At 45.6% G+C, this 25939-nt stretch overlaps 2 protein-coding genes across 2 annotated transcripts; one reads left to right on the top strand and one right to left on the bottom strand.

Moving 5' to 3' along the window:
• Window positions 1–837: 837 nt before the first annotated feature.
• On the top strand, window positions 838–11718 carry PGAM1 (phosphoglycerate mutase 1). The gene is made up of 4 exons (XM_066355131.1): window positions 838–1098; window positions 8150–8424; window positions 9257–9437; window positions 10613–11718. The coding sequence occupies exons 1-4, from the start codon at window positions 960–962 to the stop codon at window positions 10780–10782; spliced, it is 765 nt and encodes a 254-aa protein (XP_066211228.1). The 5' UTR covers window positions 838–959; the 3' UTR covers window positions 10783–11718.
• A 6757-nt stretch (window positions 11719–18475) lies between these two features.
• On the bottom strand, window positions 18476–25880 carry EXOSC1 (exosome component 1). Its single transcript, XM_066355439.1, has 8 exons — window positions 25813–25880; window positions 25589–25704; window positions 22118–22192; window positions 20934–21022; window positions 19929–19962; window positions 19378–19428; window positions 19168–19252; window positions 18476–18834 (listed from the first exon to the last, which is right to left on the bottom strand). The coding sequence occupies exons 1-8, from the start codon at window positions 25841–25843 to the stop codon at window positions 18728–18730; spliced, it is 588 nt and encodes a 195-aa protein (XP_066211536.1). The 5' UTR covers window positions 25844–25880; the 3' UTR covers window positions 18476–18727.
• Window positions 25881–25939: the final 59 nt, after the last annotated feature.

Genomic DNA, 25939 nt, shown 5'->3' with positions numbered 1-25939 from the left:
CCACACATAATCTATTTATCACAACAATGCTTTAGTGGATATAAATATGATTATTGTCCAAGTTTACAGGTGGGGAAACTGAGGAGAAATTGAGTGACCCATGTTAGCTCCCACAGTTAACCAGAAGAAACATGTATCTGACCTTAGATTTCCCCCTCCTCACACTTTCTACTCATTGCAGAAACGCGAGACCCTGGTTAGACAACAGCATAGAGATAGATCTCAAATAGAAGCAGAGAGCAGGGTGAGGAGAGAGGAACATGGCAGGAGTCAGACTGGGAGTGTGAACTAGGTTTAAGGCAGAGGGACAAACGTAGTTTGACAGCCAATATTAAGTTCTCCTTGCGATAGCCTGGGCATCTGGGTTGCGACGACCAAGCAGCAGGAATAACCAGAGGGAGAACCTCCTAAAAGTAAGTCTTTCAAGGACTCCCATTTGGGCCACAGCTAGTTGGAACCCATAGTCCTTTCAGCATAAAAAAATCGTATATGAATCAAATGTTGCGTGTGACGGAGCTGAGACTCAAATGATAAGGGCCGTTTCATTACAACGTAAGACTTACGAATAATAGCTATACTACAGGAGCAGGGTGGCTTTCGAGCACTGACCAACACACACGTCCCAACACCACCCAAAAGTCCCGCGGGCTTAGGCGCTTACGTGCGCTCCGTGACTGCCGCCTCGGACGCGAGGCCAACGGCGGAAGGCGCATGCGCCTTGGCGTCCCACCGTTCACGCCCTTCCCTCTCCGCGGCCAGAGCGCCGGGACCAGACGCATGCGCACACCCGGCCGGCGGCCGGCGGTTCCCTGCGAGTGGAAAGATTCAGCGGGAGCAAGTGTTCCTGAGCCTGGCAGCGGTAGCGAGCGCGCAGGCGCAGGCGCAGGCGGGGCGGGGGCCGGGCTGCCGTTCCGGAATCTCGGCGAGCCCCAGTCTGCACTGCACTCTGAACCGCCGCCATGGCTGCCTACAAGCTGGTGCTGATCAGGCACGGCGAGAGCGCATGGAACCTGGAGAACCGCTTCAGCGGCTGGTACGACGCCGACCTGAGCCCGGCGGGGCACGAGGAGGCAAAGCGCGGCGGACGGGCGCTGAGAGGTGCGGAGCGGGCCGGGCTGTGGGTGGGGATGGGTAGACCCGGGCGGGCACCGCTCGTTCAGGGCCGCCTGGCTCGTCCCTGCGCCCTCCTGGAGAGGACCGAAACGTTGGGCTCTCTCCAGTAGCTATTTTGCACTTGAGAAAATGGGCCCAGGGTGGGGGATCGACTTGCTCAAGGTCACCCAGCAGAGTGAGGGGACGCGGCGCCAGGAAGTGGGTTCGAGGCGACCGCTCCGCAGCCGGTTGCGCCCTTGCGAAATTCTCATTTCTTGTCTGTGCTTTTAGTAACTCGGGGACGGGTTGTTAAATTTGGATGCCCAGTGTCTTCCAGCAGCTGTAATCAGCCTTTTCAAGAGGCTGCTGCGTACCCTAAAAAAGCGACAGGCCACACGCTTATCTCCCGCTATGGGGGGAGTGACGCGGCCCTGGGGGTGTCCAGCAGGCATCAAGATACCAAGAAACTCGTATTCTTGTGTAAGCCTTTGCTGCGTAGCAGCATCCCACAAATCCTGACCCGCAAATGTAATGAAGTGAATGAATGATTTGAGTTGATCTTCTCCACAGCTCTATAAAGCATAGATTTTTATGCCCCTCCCTGGCCATTTTATAATTGGGAAAGATGACTTGGCCAAGGTCATATCTTCTTATTCCTAGACCAGCGCCTAGCCTCATCCCTGGGGTTTAGTAACGGGTAGGTGTAAGGAACTGGTAGGCTGCTGGCCAAGGACGCTGGGCAAAGTGGAAGTGGCAGTGAGATAAGCTTGCCTAGGCAGGTTGCCCCTGTGGCAGACAGGTCTGTGATTTTGGAATGCTAATAAGGGCGTATGCTGCTGCCAGCAAGCGGAATAATCTTTGGACTGATGAGGTGCTTGGCCAGGTCTGGCCCTGTTCCCTTCTAACCTCTGGACAAAGAAGCAGTCATTTAAAAGCGTCATTGATGCCTGGTTGATGTGGAATAGATATTTGGCTGCAGGTTGCTGTCTCATTTGCCTTCACTGTAGATCCTTTTGAAATAAAGCAAAGGTTTGGGAAGTCTGGGAAATGTAATCTTGTTGCAGGTGTGTGAAATGCTGCGGATGGCCTGGTGTGACCTCGTTCTGTTTAGGAGAGGCGGGGAGGGGGAAAGTGCTGGTGAAGGAGGCCATTTTCTCTGCTGCTGCCCGGGCAGAAAGAATGTGGGTCTTGGGTAGTTTGCTGATGATTATTAGTCCAGGAGAAAGGAATTGTAGCTGCCCTCTAATACTGATGAAAAGGTTAAATTTATAATCTCTCTGAAAATAACAGAATCTATTTCAGTTTTTAAGTAAAAGTTGGTAGCTTTAGTTTTTAAAAGTTCCACTTAGGCACCCTCCTTGGAGTGGGCCTGTGCCCTTATTTCAAGCATGTGCTTTATTTTCATTTTTTTAATTAAAAAAAATTTTAAAGACTTTTTACTTATTGATACTAGAGAGAGGAGAGAGAGAAGATGGAGGGGAGCAGGAAGCATCAACTCATAGTGGTTGCTTCCTGTATGTGCCTTGACCTGGCAAGCGCCAGGTTTTGAACTGGTGACCTTAGCATTCCAGGTCAACGCTTTATCCACTGCACCACCACAGGTCAGACCTTTAAATTTTTATTAATTTATTTTTAGAGATAGAGAAGAGGGGAGGGAAGGAGGGGGAGAGAGAGAAAAAGAGAAGCATTCATTTATTGTTCTGCTTAGTTGTGCATTCATTGGTTGCTTCCCAGATGTGCTTTGACTAGAAATCAAACCTGCAACCTCGGTGTTTTGGGATGACACTCTGACTGACTGAGCTAGCTAGCTAGGGCCACGTATTTTTTTTTTTTTTTAATTTTGGGGGCCCTCATGGGACTTGCAACCAGGGGAACAGCAGCAGCAAAACCCGACCTGTCTCCAAGGCCCTTTTTCTCTGACTTTTCAATGAGCCAGTAGCCGTCCTGCCTAGGCTCTCTCCTGCTGCTTCTATCCTAGGCCCTTACTGGTTTCACTGTCCCAGCTTTAATAAATGTACTCTCAAAAAAAAGTCTCGCCTGGTCAGGTGGTGGAGCAATGGATAGAGCATTGGACAGAGCATTGGACTTGGACACACAGGATCCAGGTTCGAAACCTTGAGGTTGCTGGCTTGAGTGTGGGCTCACCAGCTTGAGTGTGGGGTCGCTGGCTTGAGTGTTGGATCATAGACATGATCCCATGGTGGCTGGCTTGAGCAAGAGGTCACTGGCTCTGCTGTAGTCCCGATCAAGGCACATATGAAAAAGCAATCACTGAACAACCAAGGTGCCGCAACGAAGAATCAAAGAATCGATGCTTCTCATCTCTCTCCCTTACTGTCTGTCCTTCTTTCTGACTCTGTCAAAAAAAAGTTTCATTTAGAATCTTTTTTTTTTTCTTCTGAAGTTGGAAACGGGGAGGCAGTCAGACAGACTCCCGCATGTGCCCCACCAGGATCCACCCGGCATGCCCACCAGGGGGTGATGCTCTGCCCATCTGGGGCGTTGCTCTGTTGCAACTGGAGCCATTCTAGCGCCTGAGGCAGAGGCCATGGAGCCATCCTCAGTGCCCGGGCCAACTTTGCTCCAGTGGAGCCTTGGCTGCAGGAGGGGAAGAGAGAGACAGAGAGGAAGGAGAGGAGGAGGGTGGAGAAGCAGATGGGCGCTTCTTCTGTGTGCCCGGGCCTGGAATTGAACCCGGGACTCCTGCACGCCAGGCCGATGCTCTACCACTGAACCAACCGGCCAGGGCCCCATTTAAAATCTTAATACCTATTATAGGCATCACAGTGTGTGTGTGTGTGTGTGTGTGTGTGTGTATGTATATATATATCTTTTTTTGAGACAGAGAGAGGGACAGTCAGACAGACAGGAAAGGAAAGAGATGAGAAGCATCGATTCTTCGTTGTTGCACCTTGGTTGTTTAGTGATTGCTTTCTCATATGTGCCTTGATCGGGACTACAGCAGAGCCAGTGACCCTGCGTTCAAGGTGGCGACCTAGTAGGGGTTTTGAACCTGGGTCTTCCATGTCCCAGTTCAATGCTCTATCCACTGCGCCACTGCCTGCTCAGACACAGATGATATTAAAAAATGAAAGACTGGATCAAAAAGCAAAAACTGAATCATGAAGTCCATTATGAATAGTCTAATAAAAGACCTAAAATAAATACATTAATTACAACAGGGCTTTAAGTGAATGTATGTTTATATACTCTTGAATCTGATTTCAGGAGGAAGCCAGTGAGAACGGAGTTTCCTTTTGTTTTTTTAATTCATTTTCGAGAAGAGAGACAGAGAGAGAGAGAGAAAGGGGGGAGAAGCAGGAAGCATCAACTCCCATGTGTGCCTTGACCTGGTAAGCCCAGGGTTTTGAACTGGCGACCTCAGCGTTCCAGGTCGACGCTTTGTCCACTGCACTACCACAGGTCAGGCAAGAACTGAGTTTCCAAGTTTACTCCTAGAGGACGATAGAGTCCATAACACTCCACACTGGCAACACCATCCCTGGGAGTGTTCTACACCAATGGTCCCCGAACCCTGGGCCGCAGACCGGTACCGGTCCGCAGAGAAAGAATAAAATAACTTTCATTCTTTCCATTTTATTTCTACTTAAGTCTGAACGATGTTTTATTTTTAAAAAATGACCAGATTCCCTCTGTTACATCCGTCTAAGACTCACTCTTGATGCGTGTCTCTGTCATGTGATACATTTATCTGTCCCACCCTAAAGGCCAGTCTGTGAAAATATTTTGACATTAAACCGGTCCGTGGCCCAAAAAAGGTTGGGGACCACTGTCCTAGACCATGCTTTTGCTTGATGAACAAGTTAAAGAGGCTGCAAAATTCTCTGTTAAGAGCCCTAAGGGGAGCTACTTTTCTCCTCGGGGATGTATTTTTGCGTCCCATTGCAAGTGGAAATAACTAGTATCTTTTCAGCATGGGAGCTGAGGATTGCACTATGGGTAGTGGCTTCCCAGTGACTCAGCCTTGTATTGGGGTGCCTTTCTCCCCTTAAAGTTAGGGAGGAGGTTGTAACTGAGTCTAATAGTACTTGTCCTGAGGCTCAATGATGAGCTATGTCATATTTTCCCTTGTGGGTGGTGGTGGTTCTGTCATTAATCCTCTCTTCCCCCATCAGTGTAGTTCTTACTGGACTCATTCTTTGAATGGCAGGAAAATTCACATCACATTTCATTAATGACTGTTGGCAACCTCCACATGAGGCAATACCCAGGAAAGTGTGCTGAATTTCAAAGAGGGCCTTGTAGCCTCAGGGAGGAAAACAAGACTCTTTACCCTGCCTACTACATCAGAAAAGGACTGTATTCCCCCTAAAAGTGGGAGGGAGAAGGGTTTTCCATGAAACATGATGAAGTGTGGATGAGGAGATTGTGGTGTGATTTCCACACTCTAGAGTGAAAATACAATTTCATGCAACAAACTCAAGTTTTATCAGTATCCTCTAGGACAGGGGTCGGGAACCTATGGCTCGAGAGCCAGATGTGGGTCTTTTGATGGCTGCACCTGGCTTGCAGACAAATCTTTAAAAAAAAAAAAGTTAAAAATATAAAACATTCTCATGTATTATAATCCATTCATTTCCTACCGCTCTTGTTCATGGTTGCGGGTGGCTAGAGCCAATCACAGCTGTCCTCTGGGACAACACCAAATTTTTATTGGATAATGCCTAATGTACACGGGTCGTTGTATGGCTCTCACGGAATTACATTTTAAAATATGTGGTGTTCATGGCTCTCAGCCAAAAAGTTTCCTGACCCCTGCTCTAGGAGCTCTTGTGGTGTCCTGATTGTTGTAGTTCAAAATCAGACTTATTTTATACCAGAGGTTAGAGAGGACCGAAATATATTAGTAATTATCAGTCAGAAGTGATAGTTCTAACTAAAATACAAACAACAGGATCCTTATATGAAGGTAACTAGAGATCGTGGTTATGAATTGGATTTTGGAGTCACACACAGCCTGGGTTTTAATCTCAGGTAATAGCTATGACTTTATTTGACTTTGGGTGATGGGTATGCAACATAATCAAGTGTCAAAATAATCCAGAGATGTTTTCTCTGAACATATGTACCCTGATTTATCAAGGTCACCCCATTAAAATTAATAATAATAATAAAAAATAGCTATGACTTTGCTTTATTTGCTTAACTTCTCTAGTCTTTATTTTTCTTATCTGGTAAATTAAGTTGTAAGGATTGTAACCTCATAGGTTGTTATGAAGGCTAAATAAAACACTAAGTATTGCCCTGGCTGGTTGGCTCAGTGGTAGAGCGTCGGCCTGGCGTGCAGAAGTCCCGGGTTTGATTCCTGGCCAGGGCACACAGGAGAAGCGCCCATCTGCTTCTCCATCCCTCCCCCTCTCCTTCCTCTCTGTCTCTCTCTTTCCCTCCCACAGCCGAGGCTCCATTGGAGCAAAGATGGCCCGGGTGCTGGGGATGGCTCCTTGGCCTCTGCCCCAGGTGCTAGAGTGGCTCTGGTCGCAACAGAGCCACGCCCCAGAGGGGCAGAGCATGGCCCCCTGGTGGGCAGAGCATCGCCCCCTGGTGGGCGTGCCGGGTGGATCCTGGTCGGGTGCATGCGGGAGTCTGTCTGACTGTCTCTCCCCGTTTCCAGCTTCAGAAAAATACAAAAAAACCCCCAAAAAACCCACTAAGTATTAGTTCAAGTCCAGTGCCTGACAGATGGTAAACCCTCTATAAATATATATTATTATTACTTATTAAGAGAGTCCATGTTTTTGCCCTGGCCAGGGAGGAGCTCAGTTGGCTAGAGCATCATCCCGAAGCGCAGAGGTTGCCAGTTTGATCCCCAGTCTGGGCACATACAGGAAGAGCTTGATGTTCCTGTCTATCTCTCTCTCCCTTCCTCTCACTAAAACCAGTAAATAATAATAATAGTAATTAAAAAAAGGGTCCATGATTTTAGGATCCTTTTCTTTTTTTAAATTTTTATTTATTTATTTTTACAGAGACAGAGAGTGAGTCAGAGAGAGGGATAGACAGGGACAGACAGACAGGAACGGAGAGAGATGAGAAGCATCAATCATTAGTTTTTCATTGTGTGTTGCAACACCTTAGTTGTTCACTGACTGCCCTCCCATATGTGCCTTGACCGCGGGCCCTCAGCAGACCGAGCAACCCCTTGCTGGAGCCAGCGACCTTGGGTTCAAGCTGGTGGGCCTTTCCTCAAACCAGATGAGCCCGCACTCAAGCTGGCGACCTCGGGGTCTCGAACCCGGGTCCTCTGCATCCCAGTCTGACGCTTTATCCACTGCGCCACCGCCTGGTCAGGCAGATCCTTTTCTTTTTTTTTTTTTTTTTGTATTTTTCCGAAGCTGGAAACGGGAGAGACAGACAGACTCCCGCATGCGCCCGACCGGGATCCACCCGGCACGCCCACCAGGGGCGATGCTCTGCCCACCAGGGGGCGATGCTCTGCCCCTCCCGGGCATCACTCTGCTGCGACCAGAGCCACTCCAGCGCCTGGGGCAGAGGCCAAGGAGCCATCCCCAGCGCCCGGGTCATCCTTGCTCCAATGGAGCCCCGGCTGCAGGAGGGGAAGAGAGAGACAGAGAGGAAGGAGGGGGGGGGGGTGGAGAAGCAAATGGGCGCTTCTCCTATGTGCCCTGGCCAGGAATCGAACCCGGGTCCCCCGCATGCCAGGCCGACGCTCCACCGCTGAGCCAACCGGCCAGGGCCAGGCAGATCCTTTTCTTGAAAGAACTGAAGCCAAAATAAATTCTTAAATTTTGTTTAATTAAAGCATTCTGGGGATTAGGAGAAGCAACGTAGATAGGAATTGGATTAGATGCAGTATTGGGGAACCACTGGAAGGTATATCATCAACTGTAACAGAAGTCAATGAATTTTTTTTTCCTTGAAGGCAGAATATTATTTTTCCTGCTAGAGTATACAAAATAAAGTATTTAGCCAAATACTTTTTCATTTGGACTACCTGTACAGGAGATTTACATGTAAGAAAATTTTGACTCCAGAATGGACCTGAATTAGCTTATCACTTCAAACTTTCAATTTTCAGATGCTGGCTATGAGTTTGACATCTGCTTCACCTCAGTGCAGAAGAGAGCAATTCGGACCCTCTGGACAGTGTTAGATGCCATTGACCAGATGTGGCTGCCTGTCGTGAGGACTTGGCGTCTCAATGAGCGGCACTATGGGGGTCTGACTGGCCTTAATAAAGCAGAAACTGCTGCCAAGCATGGCGAGGCGCAGGTGAAGATCTGGAGGCGCTCCTATGATGTCCCACCACCGCCGATGGAGCCCGACCATCCCTTCTACAGTAACATTAGTAAAGTACGTACAAATTGAGGTTTGGCTTACTCAACCTAGGACCAGGGCATTAGAATTAGGTCTAGTGTGGCCTAGTCTCATTGATTTATAATTGATCATAAAATAGTTCATTGGAGTCCCCTTTCTCCAAGGAATGCTCTTCACTTGTTAAAAGATGTAGTTGATCATTTATGTTGTTTATGTAAAAACAATTTGTCTTTTTTTTTTTTTTTTACAGGGACAGAGAGAGTCAGAGAGAGGGATGGATAGTGACAGACAGACAGGAACGGAGAGAGATGAGAAGCATCAATCATTAGTTTCTCATTGTGACACCTTAGTTGTTTATTGATTGCTTTCTCATATGTGCCTTGACCGTGGGCCTTCAGCAGACCGAGTGACCCCTTGCTCAGCGACCTTAGGTCCGAGCTGGTGAGCTTTTTTTTTTTTTTTTTTTTTTTTTTTGCTCAAGCCAGATGAGCTTGTGCTCAAGCTGGCGACCTCAGGGTCTCGAACCTGGGTCTTCCGCATCCCAGTCCGACGCTCTATCCAATGCGCCACCGCCTGGTCAGGCCAATTTGTCTTTTTTTGTATCTACACTGGCATATTTTGTAAAATTCATGTATAGCTTCCTAAGCCAATTTTAAGTTGTTTCTTGTGAACTGTTAAGTTTTCCTAATAGTGGGTGATGGGGGAGAGAGGGGCAGGATAATAATTACCCCTTTCCCAAGCTCTCAGCTATGTTCTGTGACCCGGGGAGAGACCTTTACCCATTACTTTGACCCCTTAAGGGGTGAGGAATAGGCAGAACAGATGCAATTGCTAGTAACTGGTGAGCTTGGGTTGTTTTGTTGTTTAGGATCGCAGGTATGCAGACCTTACTGAAGATCAGCTACCCTCTTGTGAGAGTCTGAAGGACACTATTGCCAGAGCGCTGCCCTTTTGGAATGAAGAAATAGTTCCCCAGATCAAGGAGGGGAAACGGGTACTGATTGCAGCCCATGGCAACAGCCTTCGGGGCATTGTCAAACATCTGGAGGGTATGTACCTTTTTCAGAGGGCCCCTCAAGGGGGGGGATAAAACAGTGTTACTAATCAGGGACTTAATTACTTAGTATGAAGGAAACCTGGAGAGGTCTGGACCTATTGACAGCCTTAGAGACAATCTGGATTGATTTTTAGAGGAAACAACTTGTACCCATTTCTCAAAGCAAACTTCTGGAGAAGCAGAGGTGACTGGACTCCCAGCTGCTTGTTACACATGCAGAACCTCAGGTCCCACTTCAGACCTGATTCAGAAGCTGCATCTATCATCCAAGTCATTTAGATACACATTGAAGTTTGAGATGGCCACGTCTAGAGAGGATTGTTAGTTAAAGCTGCTGATAAAATCCTTCATCACAACCTGGTACAATTTCACACATGAATCTCAATTTGCATTTTCTAAGTTGTTTCACCTGAGGGCCTAGAGGCCAGATGTACTGATTTTTTGGTAGGCTGGATAGACTTCATAGGACATTGGAGATATATTTAAGTCCTGCTCCACTGTGGGCTTCTGGATCCCACTTTGGGTGAGAGATCTGCACTGTATACACCTTTCATACCCTTTCCTGCTTTTCAAATAGCTGAGAAATAAGTATTGGGTGTATTCCTTGGATGAGTGATCTATACATACAGATCATTAGTGTTATTTCAAATATCAGAAGGGGCATCTTGTTTTAATTCCTACAAAAGCCCTTTGTCACCTGGAACAGTGGTCCCCAACCTTTTTTGGGTCACGGATTGGTTTAATGTCAGAAAATATTTTCATGGACCAGCCTTTAGGGTGGGATGGATAAATGCACAAAATAAAATTATGCAACTGGCGTAAAAACTGGTATTTTTAAATATAATTGTCAAACTTACGAGACAAGCATCAAGAGTGAGTCTTAGACGGATGTAACAGGGAATCTGGTCATTTTTAAAAAAATAAAACATCATTCAGACTTAAATATAAATAAAACGGAAGTAATGTAAGTTATTTATTTCTCTGCGGACCGGTACTAAATGGCCCACGGACCGGTACCAGTCTGCGGCCCAGGGGTTGGGGACCACTGACTTTGAAGATAAATAGTAAATCTAAGAGGTGTTGTGGAGTCATACCTTTTTATAATTATAATTTTATTTTTTTGTGGAGTTCTAGTTTGCTTGGCTAATCATAGTTGGGTATTTTCAGGTCTCTCTGAAGAGGCTATCATGGAGTTGAACCTGCCAACTGGTATTCCCATTGTCTATGAATTAGACAAGAACTTAAAGCCCATCAAACCCATGCAGTTTCTGGGGGATGAAGAGACCGTGCGCAAAGCCATGGAGGCTGTGGCTGCCCAGGGCAAGGCCAAGAAGTGAAGGCGAGCAGGCAGACTGCTTTCCCAAGGACACCCTCTGCCCATCCCATTCCTCTGCATCTCTCCTCCACACGTCACACTGACCACATCTGTAGGCATCTTGAGTTGTAGCTGCAGATGGGGGCTGGCGGCTCCCAATATTGTTTTAGCAATTATGTCTCTTGCACCCACTCCCTTCATGCAATCTAGTCAGAATGGTACATCTTGGGTCTGGGTCCTCAGTCCAAACCAGGGGAGGACTCTTATACAAGAGAGTCCAGAGGTAGTAATCGTTTTGGGTTTTTTTTTTGCTAGTGTTTTGTTTATTACTAAGGACCTGCTGGAGTATAGGGTGGGGTGGGGTCGAGGGGAATAGGAGGAACCATGTTAAGGTGTGACCAATGAGGGGAGGCAAGAGAGCCTACATTTGTGTTCCTAGGAGCAGTTCTGTACTATTCTGTAATCAGGTGACTGACAGGATTCTAGTCATTCCAGTGAAAGATGAATATATGGTGATTCAAACAAACATTTCCTTCCTGACCTCAGAAAAGGTGGCTCCAGAAGATTATGATCAATCCTGGATGTTTATGTGTTGCATTTACTTTTACAAAAAAGAAATTGTGTATATTATATATAATACAAAACAAAAACCCTCCTGGGGTTTCCAGTAGTGGATGAAATATTCCCACTTGTAATCATCACAAAATAAGTCATTCCTCACACCAGGGTGGGATAAGCTCCTTGATTTCTAAGGTGTAGGAGTTTGTCCTGCTGTGTGTTTTAGAACCCCCCCCCCGCCTTCCTGTTTTATGGCACTGAACTCTCTTGATCATGTGCAGGTGTGTCTTTCACTGTGTCTGATTGTTGCTTGGCCCTGCCACTTGGGCCCAGTACGCATTTTGAGCATACCTATAAATCTTTTTTCCAGATCAGTATAATAAAGGAGTGATGTGCAATATTTATGTGTGATGTGTAGTATTTCCTATAAGGAAATCAGCTTGAACATTAAACTTGAAATGTCTCATTATCCATGTCCTTATGTGACAGATGAAGAGCTTCAGGACAATGAGTCACACTTGACACAGCCTGGTTCAGAATTGTGTTATCACTAGGTTTCCCACCTCAGGCTGGAGAGCCTCGGGTGGGGTGGGCGGGTCTTCCTGGCTGAGCTCTCCAGTCCTGTCGCCCCTCCATAGCTCCTGCTCAGTAGTGCTGGTTACCAGATACTCCTTGACCAGAGAGTCAAATTCTGAAACTACTGTGTCCTCAAGAAGTGCTCTTCAACCTTGCTACAGTTGGGGACCAGGAAAATAGAATTATTTTGGGGACTGCTAAAATAAGGCAGAAATCACCCTGACCATAAGCACATTCGATAAAGATCAATAGGTCTATAATCTTCATACATCAGAATGGTTAACTCGTGGACTGGCATGAAACTTCTGGCAGACCGGTCCATGGAACGGTGGCTGGAAAAGACTGCTTTGGAGTAAAGTAAAATGCTTGACCGGACTTGTAGACTTCATTTGCACCTTTCTTTTTAACCCTTAAAGTTTTTTTGTTTTTTTTTTGTATTTTTCCGAAGCTGGAAACGGGGAGAGACAGCTTGGGCCCAGCTTGGGCTTCCTGACAGACTCCCGCATGCGCCCAACCGGGATCCACCAGGCGCGCCCACCAGGGGCTTCGCTCTGCTGCAACCAGAGCCACTCTAGCGCCTGGGGCAGAGGCCAGGGAGCCATCCCCAGCACCCGGGCCATCTTTGCTCCAATGGAGCCTTGGCTGCGGGAGGGGAAGAGAGAGAGAGAGGAAGGAGGGGGTGGGGGTGGAGAAGCAAATGGGCGCTTCTCCTATGTGCCCTGGCTGGGAATCGAACCCGGGTTCCCCGCAAGCACGCCAGGCCGACGCTCTACCGCTGAGCCAACCGGCCAGGGCCTTGACCCTTAAAGTTTTAACCTTGTTAAGTCAATAAACATCCTCAAAAATTACATACAACCTCCTAAAATGACTTGATGCAGGGGAATATTATACACAGAAATGGGAAGGGGCACTGCTCACATTCACCTCTCTCCTGGGCCTTTGAAAAGTCACTGGAATGTGAGAAAGCCCATAAGGCCTTTCTCTTCTACTAGGAAGAAGTTGCACCTGTTAAACTGGAATTAATTTCCTCTGTGCTAGCCATTAGATGAGGCAAATTGCACAGAAAAACTGGAATCCTTAACCTCCTGAAAACAGGCTGAAAAAGATGTTAGAAACTTGACACAAAGTATGCTATGAAATACTGAAGTCCAAGTGAAGGATATTAACTAAATTAAGGTCCTTATTCTAAAATTCAAGTACTTTTCCAGTTTTCCATTGATTTGAGAGAGATCAAGAAGCATCAATTTGTTCCACTTAGTGTGCATTCATTGGTTGCTTCTATGTGCCGGGATCAGGGATCATACCCACAACCTCGGCACACTGGGGTGATGCTCTATCCACTGAGCAACATGGCCAGGGCTAAAACTGAAGTACTTTAGAGCATCTTGCTTTTTAGGTCTAGTTTTTGCTTTGTTTTTTTTTTTTTTTGTGAGAGAGAGAGGGAAACACGGGGTGGGGTGGGGGTGGAGTGACAAGATGACAAGCATCAACTCGTAGTTGCCTCACTTTGGGTGCTCACTGATTGCTTTCCATAACATGCCTTGACCCGGAGGCCAAGCCAGCGATTTTGGGGTCATGTTGATCCTCTGCTCAAGCCGCAGATCTTGGGGTTTCAAACCTGAGATCTCAGTGTCCTAGTTCATTGCTGTATTAACTGCACCAACACCGGTTAGGCAAGATTTAATTTTTTATTTGATCTACAGAGTAACACTAGGAAGACCTTTGGTAATTAAGCCTCCAACAGCCTGGCGGGATATTAGTTCACTTAGCCTGTACTGAAGCTTAGACCAAGTTGGTAATTTTGATCAATGGTCTTCACTTAAATTAGACTTGGTCATCCTGGATTAATGTTCCTCTATGTCCTGACATCTATCTCTTGAATCTGAAGCAATCTATGGCAGTGCTTCCTAGCCAGGTTAGCATATCAGAATTACCCGTGGAGCTGAAAAAAAAAACCCCAAAACCCAGAAACCCCTAACCACCTGCTCTGGGTTCACACCATGAAATGTGAAAGCAGAGCTAGGGCACCTGGCTTTTTTCTCCCCTTTAAAGCTTATAAGGCAGTTGTGTGGGGGGGTTTTTTTTGTTTTTTTTTTTTACAGGGACAGAGAGAGAGTCAGAGAGAGGGACAGATAGACAGGAGGGAGAGAGATGAGAAGCATCAATCATCAGTTTTTTGTTCGACACCTTAGTTGTTCATTGATTGCTTTCTCATATGTGCCTTTTCCGCGGGTCTTCAGCAGACCGAGTGACCCCTTGCTTGAGCCAGTGACCTTGGGTCCAAGCTCGTGAGCTTTTTGCTCAAGCCAGATGAGCCCACGCTCAAGCTGACGACCTCGGGGTCTCGAACCTGGGTCCTTGGCATCCCAGTCTGACCCTCTATCCACTGCGCCATCGCCTGGTCAGGATATAGGCAGGTTTTTTTTTTTTACAGATAGTGTTAGAGAGAGGGATAGATAGGGACAGACAGACAGGAACAGAGAGATGAGAAGCATCAATCATCAGTTTTTCGTTGTGACACCTTAGTTGTTCATTGATTGCTTTCTCATATGTGCCTTGACCGTGGGCCTTCAGCAGACCGAGTAACCCCTTGCTCAAGCCAGAGACCTTGGGTCCAAGCTGATGAGCTTTTTGCTTGAACCAGATGAGCCCGCGCTCAAACTGGTGACCTTGGGGTCTCGAACCTGGGTCCTCGGCATCTCAGTCCCACGCTCTATCCACTGCGCCACCGCCTGGTCAGGCGGATATAGGCAGTTTTGATGTTCACCTAACCCAGGCTGAAAACCACTATTCCACAGCACAGAAAGAATATCTTCCTTATTCCTAGAATCAATTTTAGATTAGCAAATATCACCATCGCTAAACATCACTGTTTGGGCACAGATGTTCAGTCAGCTCTGAGTGCCTGTCAACATTTTTTATTGAGTATTTGCTATGTGTTAGTCATAGTACCAGAAACTGGAGATTCAAAGATAGATAAGAGAGTCCTGCCCTAAAAGCTCAAACTGGGAGGGGAGACAGGCACATAACTGATTTGTAGTACACTACTGCATTGTTAAGGATGAGAAAATCTAACCCGGTCTGCACTAGATCAGAGGGCTATTATCCAATTATTTCAAATGCTCTTTTTTAGGACACTTTTTAACTATCTGAAATTATGACATCTCTTTATTTGTTTACTTATTATCTGTCTCCCTCACTGGAATATAAGCTCCACAGGGAAAGGATTCTATCATGTTCACTGCTTTACCCCCTAGGTGCTGCAGCAGTGCAGTGGTGGGCAGCTCAATATATATTTATTAAATGAATACATGATGTAACATGATCACCCATAACGAAACATCTAATTGCCTGCGTAAGGTTCTATTAATGCTTGGGAAAAGGGAAGCACCGCTGTACAGGAGAAAACCTGGGCTTTACAGTTAGACTGACCTGGGTTTGAATACTGTTCTGCCACTTGGTGTCTGTGAGACTTAGGGCAAGTTAATTTTTCTAAGCCTTAGTTTTACTTCTCCATAAAATGGAAATGATTATTTTTTCCACGGTCACTGTGAAAATCTGAGATAAGTAAAATGGCCAACACTGTTGTTGACAGAATCAATTGGTAGCTTCTTTCTGCAAGTTGCAATAGGGAGAATCTAACCAAAACTGAAAATGTGCATATTTGACCCAGCATTCCACTTCTAGAAAACCATTTTGTAAAAGAATCAGGCATGCACAAAGATACAGATGTCTTCTCTGCAGCATTGTAATAAAAAGGTTATAAAGTTTTAAAATACCTATCAGTAGGGAACTGGTTAAACAAACTACATCTAAGTGGCCAGCATATGGTCTGACATTGAGTAGATACTTCACAGAAGGCAATCAGATATATAGCAATAATATATAACAATACTATTGGCATGTGCTGAGCACTTTTATGCATTTCTTCTTCTTAATCCTGTAAAGTCATACTACACTGCTCACAAAAATTAGAGGATATTTCAAAATGAATATGAAGTGATAAATAACCCCTAATTTTTGTGAGCAGTATATTTCAGATGAGGAAACAGACAAAAATAACTTGCTCAAGTATCAATGGCCACATCCTGATTGTTACAGCATAATTTTGCAAAATGTTACCATAGTGGGAAGCTGTGCAAAGTGTACAAGGGACCTCTCTGTATTATTTCTTTCTTTGTTTTTCCATTTTTTTTTTTGAGAGAGGCAGGGAGAGAGAGACAGGAACATCGAGCTGTTCCTGTGTGTGCCATGACCAGGGATCAAACCCGCAATCTTGTTTTGAGACAACACTCTTAACTGACTGAGCTAACTGGCCAGAGTTGTATTATTTCTTAAAACTGCATGTGAGCCTGACCTGTGGTGGCACAGTGGATAAAGTGTCAACCTGGAAACGCTGAGGTTGCTGGTTCAAAACCCTGGGCTTGCCTGGTCAAGGCACATATGGGAGTTGATGCTTTCTGCTCCTCCCCCCTTCTCTCTCTCTCTCTCCCCTCTCTATAATGAATAAATAAAATCTTTATAAAAATAAATAAATAAATAAATAAAAAAGATAAAAAAACCCCACAAAACTGCAAGTGGACCTATCATTATCTGAATAAAAGGTTTAATTAAAAAACAAAATACAGCCTGACCAGGCAGTGGCGCAATAGATAGAGCATCAGATTGGGATGTGGAGGACCCAAGTTCGAGACCCCGAGGTCGCCAGCTGGAGCCCAAAGTCGCTGGCTTGAGCAAGGGGTCACTTGCTCTGCTGTAGCTCCCCGGTCAAGGCACATATGAGAAAGCAATCAATGAACAACTAAAGTGCCGCAAGAAAAATAGATGTTTCTCATCTCTCTCCCTTCCTATCTGTCCCTATCTATCTCTGACTCTTTCTTTCTGTCCAAACAAACAAACAAACAAACAAACAAAAACCCCACGAAAATAAAGCCTATGGTTACTGGTTCGAAACCCTGGGCTTGCCTGGTCAAGGCACATATGGGAGTTGATGCTTCCTGCTCCTCCCCCTGTTCTATCTCTTTCCTCTCTCTCTCTCTCTCTCTCTCTCCTCTCTCTAAAAATGAATAAATAAAATCTAAAAGAAAAACCCCCCCAAAACAAAAACAAACTACAGCCTGACCAGGTGGCACAGTAGATAGAACATCGGACTGGGACGTGGAAGGTCCATGTTTGAAACCCCGAGGTAGCCAGCTTGAGCACGGGCTCATCTAGTTTGAACAAAAAGCTTACCAGCTTGAGCCCAAGGTCGCTGGCTTGAGCAAGGGGACATTAGGTCTGCTGTAGCCCACACCCCCACCCCACCCCCGTCAAGGCACATATGAGAAAGCAATCAATGAACAACCAAGGTGCCGCAACAAAGAATTGATGCTTCTCATCTCTCTCCCTTCCTGTCTGTCCCTATCTGTCCCTTTCTCTGACTCTGTGAAAACAAAAATCAAACAAACAAAAAAACCAAAATACAAAAAAACAACCTGTTCAATGCTAGAACTAGAGACTTGATTCCAAAGCTTACCTTCAACCACTGTCATTACACACAGAAGACATGGGATCCTTGAATAACACCTCAAGAAGTGACATCTTATAATTTACTGTTGTCCATTCCCTCTGCAACTTCTCCATGCTTCCTTCACTCTCATGCCTTCCTCACCCTCAAACTTTGGTGTTCATTTGTTTCTGCACTTTGCTTGGGTTACTCTTTGCCTTGAATATCTTCACTTATCTAAGTTCTTTAATTCCTTTTATCTCATGTTACAAATCTTTTCCTGATATCCTCACATGACAGTGCTGTGTCCACTTTTCAGTTCATATTTAACAAACATTTCCTGGAGTAGTCACTCTACCAGTAACACTATGATTACCAAGTACCTTTTTTTTTTTAATTAAGTGAGAGGCCGGGAGGGAGGCTGAGAGATAGATTCCTGCATGTCCCCTGACTGGGGTCTACCTGACAAGCCTCCTACAGGGCAATGCTCTGACCATCTGGGACTGCTGCTCCATTGCTTGGCAACCGAGCTATTTCAGCACCTGAGGCTAGGCAATGGAGCCATCTTGCTCGAACCATTTGAGGCAAGGCTTTGGGAGGAAAAGAGAGAGAAGGAGAGAGGGAAGGGGGAGGGGTGGAGAAGCAGATGGTCACTTCTCCTGTGTGCCCTGACCGGGAATCAAACCTGGGACTTCTACATGCCAGGCCAACGCTCTAATGCTGAGCCAACCGGCCACAGCTATCAAATAACTTTCAGAGCTACTCACATGCTACCTGAATCACCACTAAACCCTTTCTCTCTGTGGGAATGTATATAAAGTGTCTGATCCAGTGGCTGGCACATAGTAAGTACTCAATTAGCAGAAGTACTTAATATATAAACAAGATTAGAGATTAGGCTTCGTCCTGAGCAAGCTGGCAATCGACACATCAGTTAATGGATGTCACCAGGCAAACCCCTGCTCCAAATGTCATAACACCATTTAGATTCCTTTCCTTACTCAAGACAACAGAAACCACAAAATCCTTTTAATAAAAATGTCTTCTTTGTCACAGCAAAAAAAAAAAAAAAGTATTTATAGACTGTCAGAAGAAATAAGGTATTTCCAACATTATACATTTTGTTTAGGGAGCCTCCAAAAGAGACATTTATCACTCAAGAGAATGAAATCCACTGAAAGGTTTACAAGAAAAATGTTCCACCCACAGTTAGTTTCTGGCTGACTTTTCTAGAGCTGGCTGCTGCTGACCTCAGGTATCTGAATAAAGACAATGGCATCTTACTGCTACTTTCATGCATGTTCTCTTGGAAACGGCTTACCCCCCTCGCTGGGGTAAAATGTGGCTTCTAGGTCTGCAAGAATTCAGGCTGTACTCGGGCCACCTTCCGGAATTCTTTAGTGTGGGTCTTAGGGCACTGCATCTCACACCAGCTGATGGGAACCATCTGGACACCTACAAAGGAAAAGTTGGTGTTGGAACTGGTACCCCAAATATTTGCCTGAGATCCCTCTCTTTTCAGCTGGGCTGAAATGTCACCAAGGTATCTAGTGAACCCCCCCCCCCCCAATACAGAAAAAACCTTGTTTATTCCACTGACTTATGGAAGGATAAATAGGAATTATTCCCTTTTCCTCAGATTTATATGAGGAAATCACTCTAATCTCAGCAAAAAGCATGCACATTCGTATTGCTTCCTAAATAATTCTAGAACAAGGAAAACAACGGATTAATCCCAGATCATAGCTTCTAGAGAAAGGTAAGCACATGAAGTATGAACCAACTCACCTGACTCACTGTGGGCCACCACCACGCCTAGTTCATTTTCAGCAGTGGTGAGGAGGTAGTTGGACTGTGCGTCACCTAGGGAGATCTAGTCACATAACCTTGGTGAAGGAAAATGAAGGGTCCTTCCCTCCCACAGACATTCGAGTTGTTTCTCTACTTCCACATCTTCTTTTGACAAAGGATAACAAGTCTGCTGGGAATAAAGGATACCACTTTGGCCAAGACAATATCACCTGGGCGAAAACTCTTATAAATTTCAACCTGTAAAGAAAGGGGTGTTAAATGAAAGCTCTAGATTAGGTCAACAAGAAACTATTAAACGCCCCCCCCCCCCCCAAGTAGGATCTGTCTACTTTCTAATCCCAGAGGATAAAGTCATCATGACTCAAGTCAACCAGCAACTTTCATTGCTGCTATAGCATCATCATATAAACCAAAGATTCTGAATCCAGTAACCTGATCAGCAATCTGACTTGAGCAAAAAAGGTGGCTCTGAAAAGGTCCAGAGTAAGTCTGAGAAAACAACAATGAATAAATACCTGGCTTCAAAGGTAGAATAAACCAGCCTCACTCTGGTCAACAGAGTGAACAATACTCATATGGAGAGGAAATGGACAGTGAGGTGAATTCTATACTTTCCAGTAGGGAACACCTGCAACTTCTTTGGACTCCACATTCCCACAGATCTTTCAAGTTCACTGAAATAATTTAAAAATATTGAGACTCCTTAAGCAAAAAAAAGAGAAAGAAACCCCAATAACCTTGTCTTTTTCAGTAGCTCGGACATCTTCTTTGCTATAAAAAAGAAATGAACAGATAGATTAGTTATCTGTGAGACTGAATTATCTTGCACATGCCTAGCAGACAAAGAGCTGTAAGAGCAGAGATCTCGTAGTTCGGACCCAGCTGCCACCCACAGGAGCGGGTGGAGAAGCTTCCCCAGGCCTCAGAGAGGGGAGAAAACCACAGTTCACATTGTTGGATCACAAAGTGCAGCAATACCTCTGACTACAGAAAAGCAGATAAGATTTGGCAAGAAAGGATAGGAACTTTGCTGCTTTAGGAGAGTTTGAACAGAAGCAATATAGAATTACACAGAATCCTGAGGGTAGAAAGGGCCTCAAAAGTTAAATTAGCTGGCTCACAAGAATGGTTTGTTTCTTCTTAGAGAATCCACAGAAAGAAAAAAAAATCTACCATTTTATCCATTAACCTTTGTAATGTCCTACAATCCTTGGGCTTAAACTATATTAAATTCAAGAAAGGAAGGTACTTTCTAAAGTGCTTTCCACTTTGATATGAATCATTCCACACTGCTAATCTCTACCTTAGCTCAATTCTTTTTGTTTTTTTCTTAAGCCCTATCTTATTAGTATTTTCCTTTTTAAAGAAAATGTTTATTTTATTGATGTCAGAAAGGGAAGAAGGGAGAGAGAAGGAGGGAAGGGGGAGAGGGGAGGGAGAGAGAGGAACATAGATCTGTTCCTGTATGTGTCCTGAATGGGGATTGAACCGGCAACTTCTGCACTTTGGGACAATCGATGCTCTATGCTCTAACCAACCAAGCTATCCGGCCTTTTGTCCTAACTCATATACTTTCCTTTTGTCTTAACTCATATACTATAGTATTTTCTTTGGACACTACTTACAGTGAATCAAAGCACAAAGAGGTGAGAAATGGACAGGAGGAGGAATTGCAACTGTTTCTAAAAATTCCAATCTTATTTTGGGTGCTGAGGCAAATGTGAAATAAGAATACTTCTCACCGAATAGTTCCTCGAAAAGAGTTCTTAAGTGGCGTGGACCCTACATACAGGATGTGTACTTTGGCAAAGCGTGAATTGATGCTAGAAACCTGTGAAATAGAGAAAAAATCAGCATTAGAGTACTAGCAGTTGTCAGCTCAAGGAGACAGCAATAAACTATGACTTACCAGGATCTCAGTTCAAGCAACCCTATTAAGTATACAATTTAAGACAAATTAACTCCTACTTATCCCTGCATAGGTGATATATATAGAGTGAAATAAGAGCCACTCTGGCCAATGGAATTACTGTAGGAATCAAATGAAACAGCAAAGGATAGATTTTGAAAAATACAGATGTCTAGTGGTGGGTAGAAGGTGTTATATTGAGTGGGACACTTGAAACCATGTCAACACAATAAATTAAAAATAAAAAAATATACAGATGTCTAACATAAACAGACACAGGGCATTATAGCAAATCCAGAACTCTAACAGATCTTACTAAGAGGACTATAAAGTAGATGGAATTTAAGTCTACATTTCAGCTGCTGCACAGTATCTGGATCACTGCCTCTCCAGTTATTTTCAGACTCACACATAAGATTTTTTCTGCTGGAGCAACTTATGGAGAGAGAAACTAAGAGCTTGTCCAAGTTAATACAACCCGGCAGAGGGTGGGATAATGTATTAGAATTACTGATCAGCACAGCATTCATTTGTACTACCTGTGAAACACCCTGAAAGACTTTACATTTAACAGGAATTCTACAGTACAGTCTTTTGCTTCTCTGTAGAAAAAGGTCTCACTTCAGATATTCAAAGATAGAGGTCTTCTTACCACCCTTTGGAGCCCGTTTCCCAGACACAGGTAAAACTACATCCTCAGGGAACCTGTTCTGTGAACGAGTTATGCAAACTTGAACTTGGCTGCCTTCATTTCCTAGACTCTCTAGACTAGTACAGTCCAGTACAACTTTGCGGTGACAGAAATGACCAATATGGCAACCACTAACCCCATGTGGCTGTTAAGCACTTGAAATGTGGCTAGTGGAGCTAATAAATAAATTTTAAACTTAAATTTACTTAAATTTAAATGGACATATGTGGCTAGTGGCTACCATATTGAATAGTGCAATTCTACAATGATCATGATTTCAGCACTGGATATAGGTGTCCTAAGTAGCAAGGTTAGGACCAACTTACCTTACAAGTTACAATGGTTCCCACATCTGGCAGTAGTTGGGACTCTGTTTCTCTCATCACAGACACAACGGGGAGCTAAAAAGAAAACAATAAAATATAAGTATCCTGGCTGAGCCTTGGATAGATATTTATGGTTTGAGTGTAATATAGGAATGCCTTTGTCCATAGTTGAGGCCATGTGAGCAGGTGAATTATAGATTGTAGCCCAGAGCAGAAAGTCTTAGAAATTTTAGAAAACAGGAGGGCCACAGGAAGGATGCTTCTAGAAGACATAATCTAACCACCGCAGATTAGTTCTGGCTAGCTTTTCACCCCCTTTTTGGTGTGATTTTCTTGGGGTATACAATTTATTGTCTATAATTATGGATAGGCCCTGGCCAGTTGGCTCAGCGGTAGAGAGTCGGCCTGGCGTGCGGGGGACCCGGGTTCGATTCCCCGCCAGGGCACATAGGAGAAGCGCCCATTTGCTTCTCCACCCCCCCCCCCCTCCTTCCTTTCTGTCTCTCTCTTCCCCTCCCGCAGCCAAGGCTCCATTGGAGCAAAGATGGCCTGGGCGCTGGGGATGGCTCCTTGGCCTCTGCCCCAGGCACTAGAGTGGCTCTGGTTGCGGCAGAGCGACGCCCCGGAGGGGCAGATCATCGCCCCCTGGTGGGCAGAGCGTTGCCCCTGGTGGGCGTGCCGGGTGGATCCCGGTTGGGCGCATGCGGGAGTCTGTCTGACTGTCTCTCCCCGTTTCCAGCTTCAGAAAAATACAAAAAAAAAAAAAAAAAAAAAAAAAAAAAATATATATATATATATATATATATATATATATAATTATGGATAATTTGACTCTAACCTCCAAAGTTATAATGCTTCTTTCTAGTTCTCATTTTACTCTACAGGCTAGAATTTCCAAATAAATATTATATAATAGTGGCCATACTTGTTTATTTCTGGTCTAGGGGAATACTGCAGTTTTCTCTTCTGAGCACGGGCATTGCCTATTGGTATAAGAGAGTATTTTTGCCCTGGCCGGTTGGCTCAGCAGTAGAGTGTCGGCCTAGCGTGCGGAGGACCCGGGTTCGATTCCTGGCCAGGGCACACAGGAGAAGCGCCCATTTGCTTCTCCACCCCTCCGCCGTGCTTTCCTCTCTGTCTCTCTCTTCCCCTCCCGCAGCCAAGGCTCCATTGGAGCAAAGATGGCCCGGGCGCTGGGGATGGCTCTGTGGCCTCTGCCTCAGGCGCTAGAGTGGCTCTGGTCGCAACATGGTGACGCCCAGGATGGGCAGAGCATCGCCCCCTGGTGGGCGTGCCGGGTGGATCCCGGTCGGGCGCATGCGGGAGTCTGTCTGACTGTCCCTGTTTCCAGCTTCAGAAAAAATGAAAAAAAAAAAAAAAAAAAAAAAGAGTATTTTTGAACCTCATCTTTTATTAATGTTCCCTATGTTTCAGCTCTCCTGGCCTTCTTTCAGTTCACCAACTCATTACATTTCTTCCCATCTCAGGAGCTCTGTTCAACTTGCTTGCTAGGACTGAGCTCTCTTTATTTTTTAATTTTAGAGAAGTGGGTGGGGGAGAGAGAAAGAAGGGGGGAGCAGCAGGAAGCATCTCCCATATGTGCCTTGGTCAGGCAAGCCCCGGGGTTTCAAACCAGTGACCTCCGGGTTCCAGGTGGATGCTTTATCCACTGTACTACCACAGGTCAGGCTGAGCTCTCCTTATTTATCTTTTAGATTGGTTAAATGTCACTTCTGCTTACTAGGGTGGCTTTATTTATGACATGTTCTCATGATACCCCCTGGTATTCTTTTACTTATTTATTTTTAAAAGTGTTTTTAAAAATTGATTTTCAGAGAGAGAGAGAGAGAGAGAGAAAGAGAAATATCAATTTATTACATTCATTTATGCATTCATTGGTTGATTCTTTTTTTTTTTGTGCCCTGACCGGGGGTTGAACTTGCAACCTTGGCATATTGGGACAATGCTCTAACTAACTTGTATTCTTTTAAAGTCATTGTAAACAAACTGTTTATGCCCCTTGATAGCAGAGACCATGTGTATCTGGCTCATTAACATATCCCTACAGCTCAGCAAGGAACCTGGAATACAAACATGCTCAACATGTAAAATGAACAAACTTACGAATGGTAAGGAAATTCCTAAAACTGAATAAAAAGCCTCTCAATTTACACATGAGGAAGAACAGAAAGCCAGCGAGTTTGTTTTTTACCTGAAACAGAATTAAGGTCTAGGTACCCAGCACCTAAGTGTTCTAACTCTGAATCTCCTTTTTACTATGCTACCTGCCTTTAAGCTGCTCTTTCAAAGCCTGCTTATCTGATCCCGCTTAACCCTATGTTAGGCTCTGGAACAAGGGAGGATAGTATTTCTCGTGCATTCAACAAATGTTTATTGAGCTTTTACCTTGAGCTAGGTAGGCACTGAAGGTATGGTGGCAAGGCCAGCTTTCATGCATCTGAGTCTAGTAAGAGAAGAGTCCAGTGGGGAACATTTAACTGAGTATTTAATTACTACATATGCTGAGATAGTGCTTAAAAGGATAGAAACTTGGCCCTGGCCGGTTGGCTCAGCCGGTTGGCTCAGCGGTAGAGCGTCGGCCTGGCGTGCGGGGGACCCGGGTTCGATTCCCGGCCAGGGCACATAGGAGAAGCGCCCATTTGCTTCTCCACCTCTCCCCCTCTCCTTCCTCTCTGTCTCTCTCTTCCCCTCCCGCAGCCAAGGCTCCATTGGAGCAAAGATGGCCCGGGCGCTGGGGATGGCTCCTTGGCCTCTGCCCCAGGCGCTAGAGTGGCTCTGGTCACGGCAGAGCGACACCCCGGAGGGGCAAAGCATCGCCCCCTGGTGGGCGTGCCGGGTGGATCCCGGTTGGGCGCAGGCGGGAGTCTGTCTGTCTCTCCCCATTTCCAGCTTCAGAAAAATACCAAAAAAAAAAAAAAAAAGGAAAGAAACTTAATTCCTTTGTTTAATAAAACAAACAAAAGACAAGATCCTTTCCTCAGTCTAGGAGGGCTTCTCTGAAGAAGGGATAGGCTATCTAAAGGATAGATAGGAATTAAATAGACTAAAAAGCGGAAGAGCATGCTCCAGACATTTGGTGTGCGTACAAAGTCCCTGTGGCAGAAGAAAGCTTAGCGCATTGGCGACGCTCAAAGAAGCTTGTCCGACCAGATTGCAGAGAATGAGAAGGGAATATGGATGCAGCCAGAGAAGTAGGCGACGTTCGGCCAGAATTCAGTTCACTGCAGGAGCGTGCTCGCCTCTGCTCTTCCCCAACATCCTTCCTTGAGTGTCAGCAACACAACTGGTCTGGGCGGGCTAAATGCCCAGCAGCAGGGACCACCGCTGGAAGCAACTTCCTGGTGTGGCTCTAAAGACGCGTCCACAGAGCCCTTGACTAAGGACCGCGAAATAAAAGGCAGCCCACAGAGAAAAGCAGAGACAGGGGAGATGGGAGGCCGCCCACTTTACCGCGCCGTTCTCGCTGCTCTTCGTCACGCAGCCAGCAAGCGATGAAAAGATGTAGCCGTGCCGGGTGTAGGTGCCGCTGCCTGGGCTGCCCTCTTCCAAGTTACACAGACGTTCGCCTGCGGAAAAAAACGCCCCATCAGCCACAGGTGCCCGGAAGCTGCTGGCCGTCCAGCCTTCCTGCCTTTGTCCCTACCCAGGACTCTCTATGTGCCCTACTCACTTACCTGGGATGCAGTACCTCACCGGTGGTGCCATGACTGCCACTATCCCAAGCCTGGAGGAAAACGAAGACGACTTCTCATTGGCCAAAATCCAGGCGTCTTTTCTCAATAAGAAACACTCCAATTGGTG

Source organism: Saccopteryx leptura, chromosome 13 (genome assembly GCF_036850995.1).
Source record: "Saccopteryx leptura isolate mSacLep1 chromosome 13, mSacLep1_pri_phased_curated, whole genome shotgun sequence".
Lineage (NCBI taxonomy): Eukaryota > Metazoa > Chordata > Mammalia > Chiroptera > Emballonuridae > Saccopteryx > Saccopteryx leptura.
Note: the sequence above shows the minus strand (reverse complement) of the source record. Positions and strands in the feature narration are given on the sequence as shown.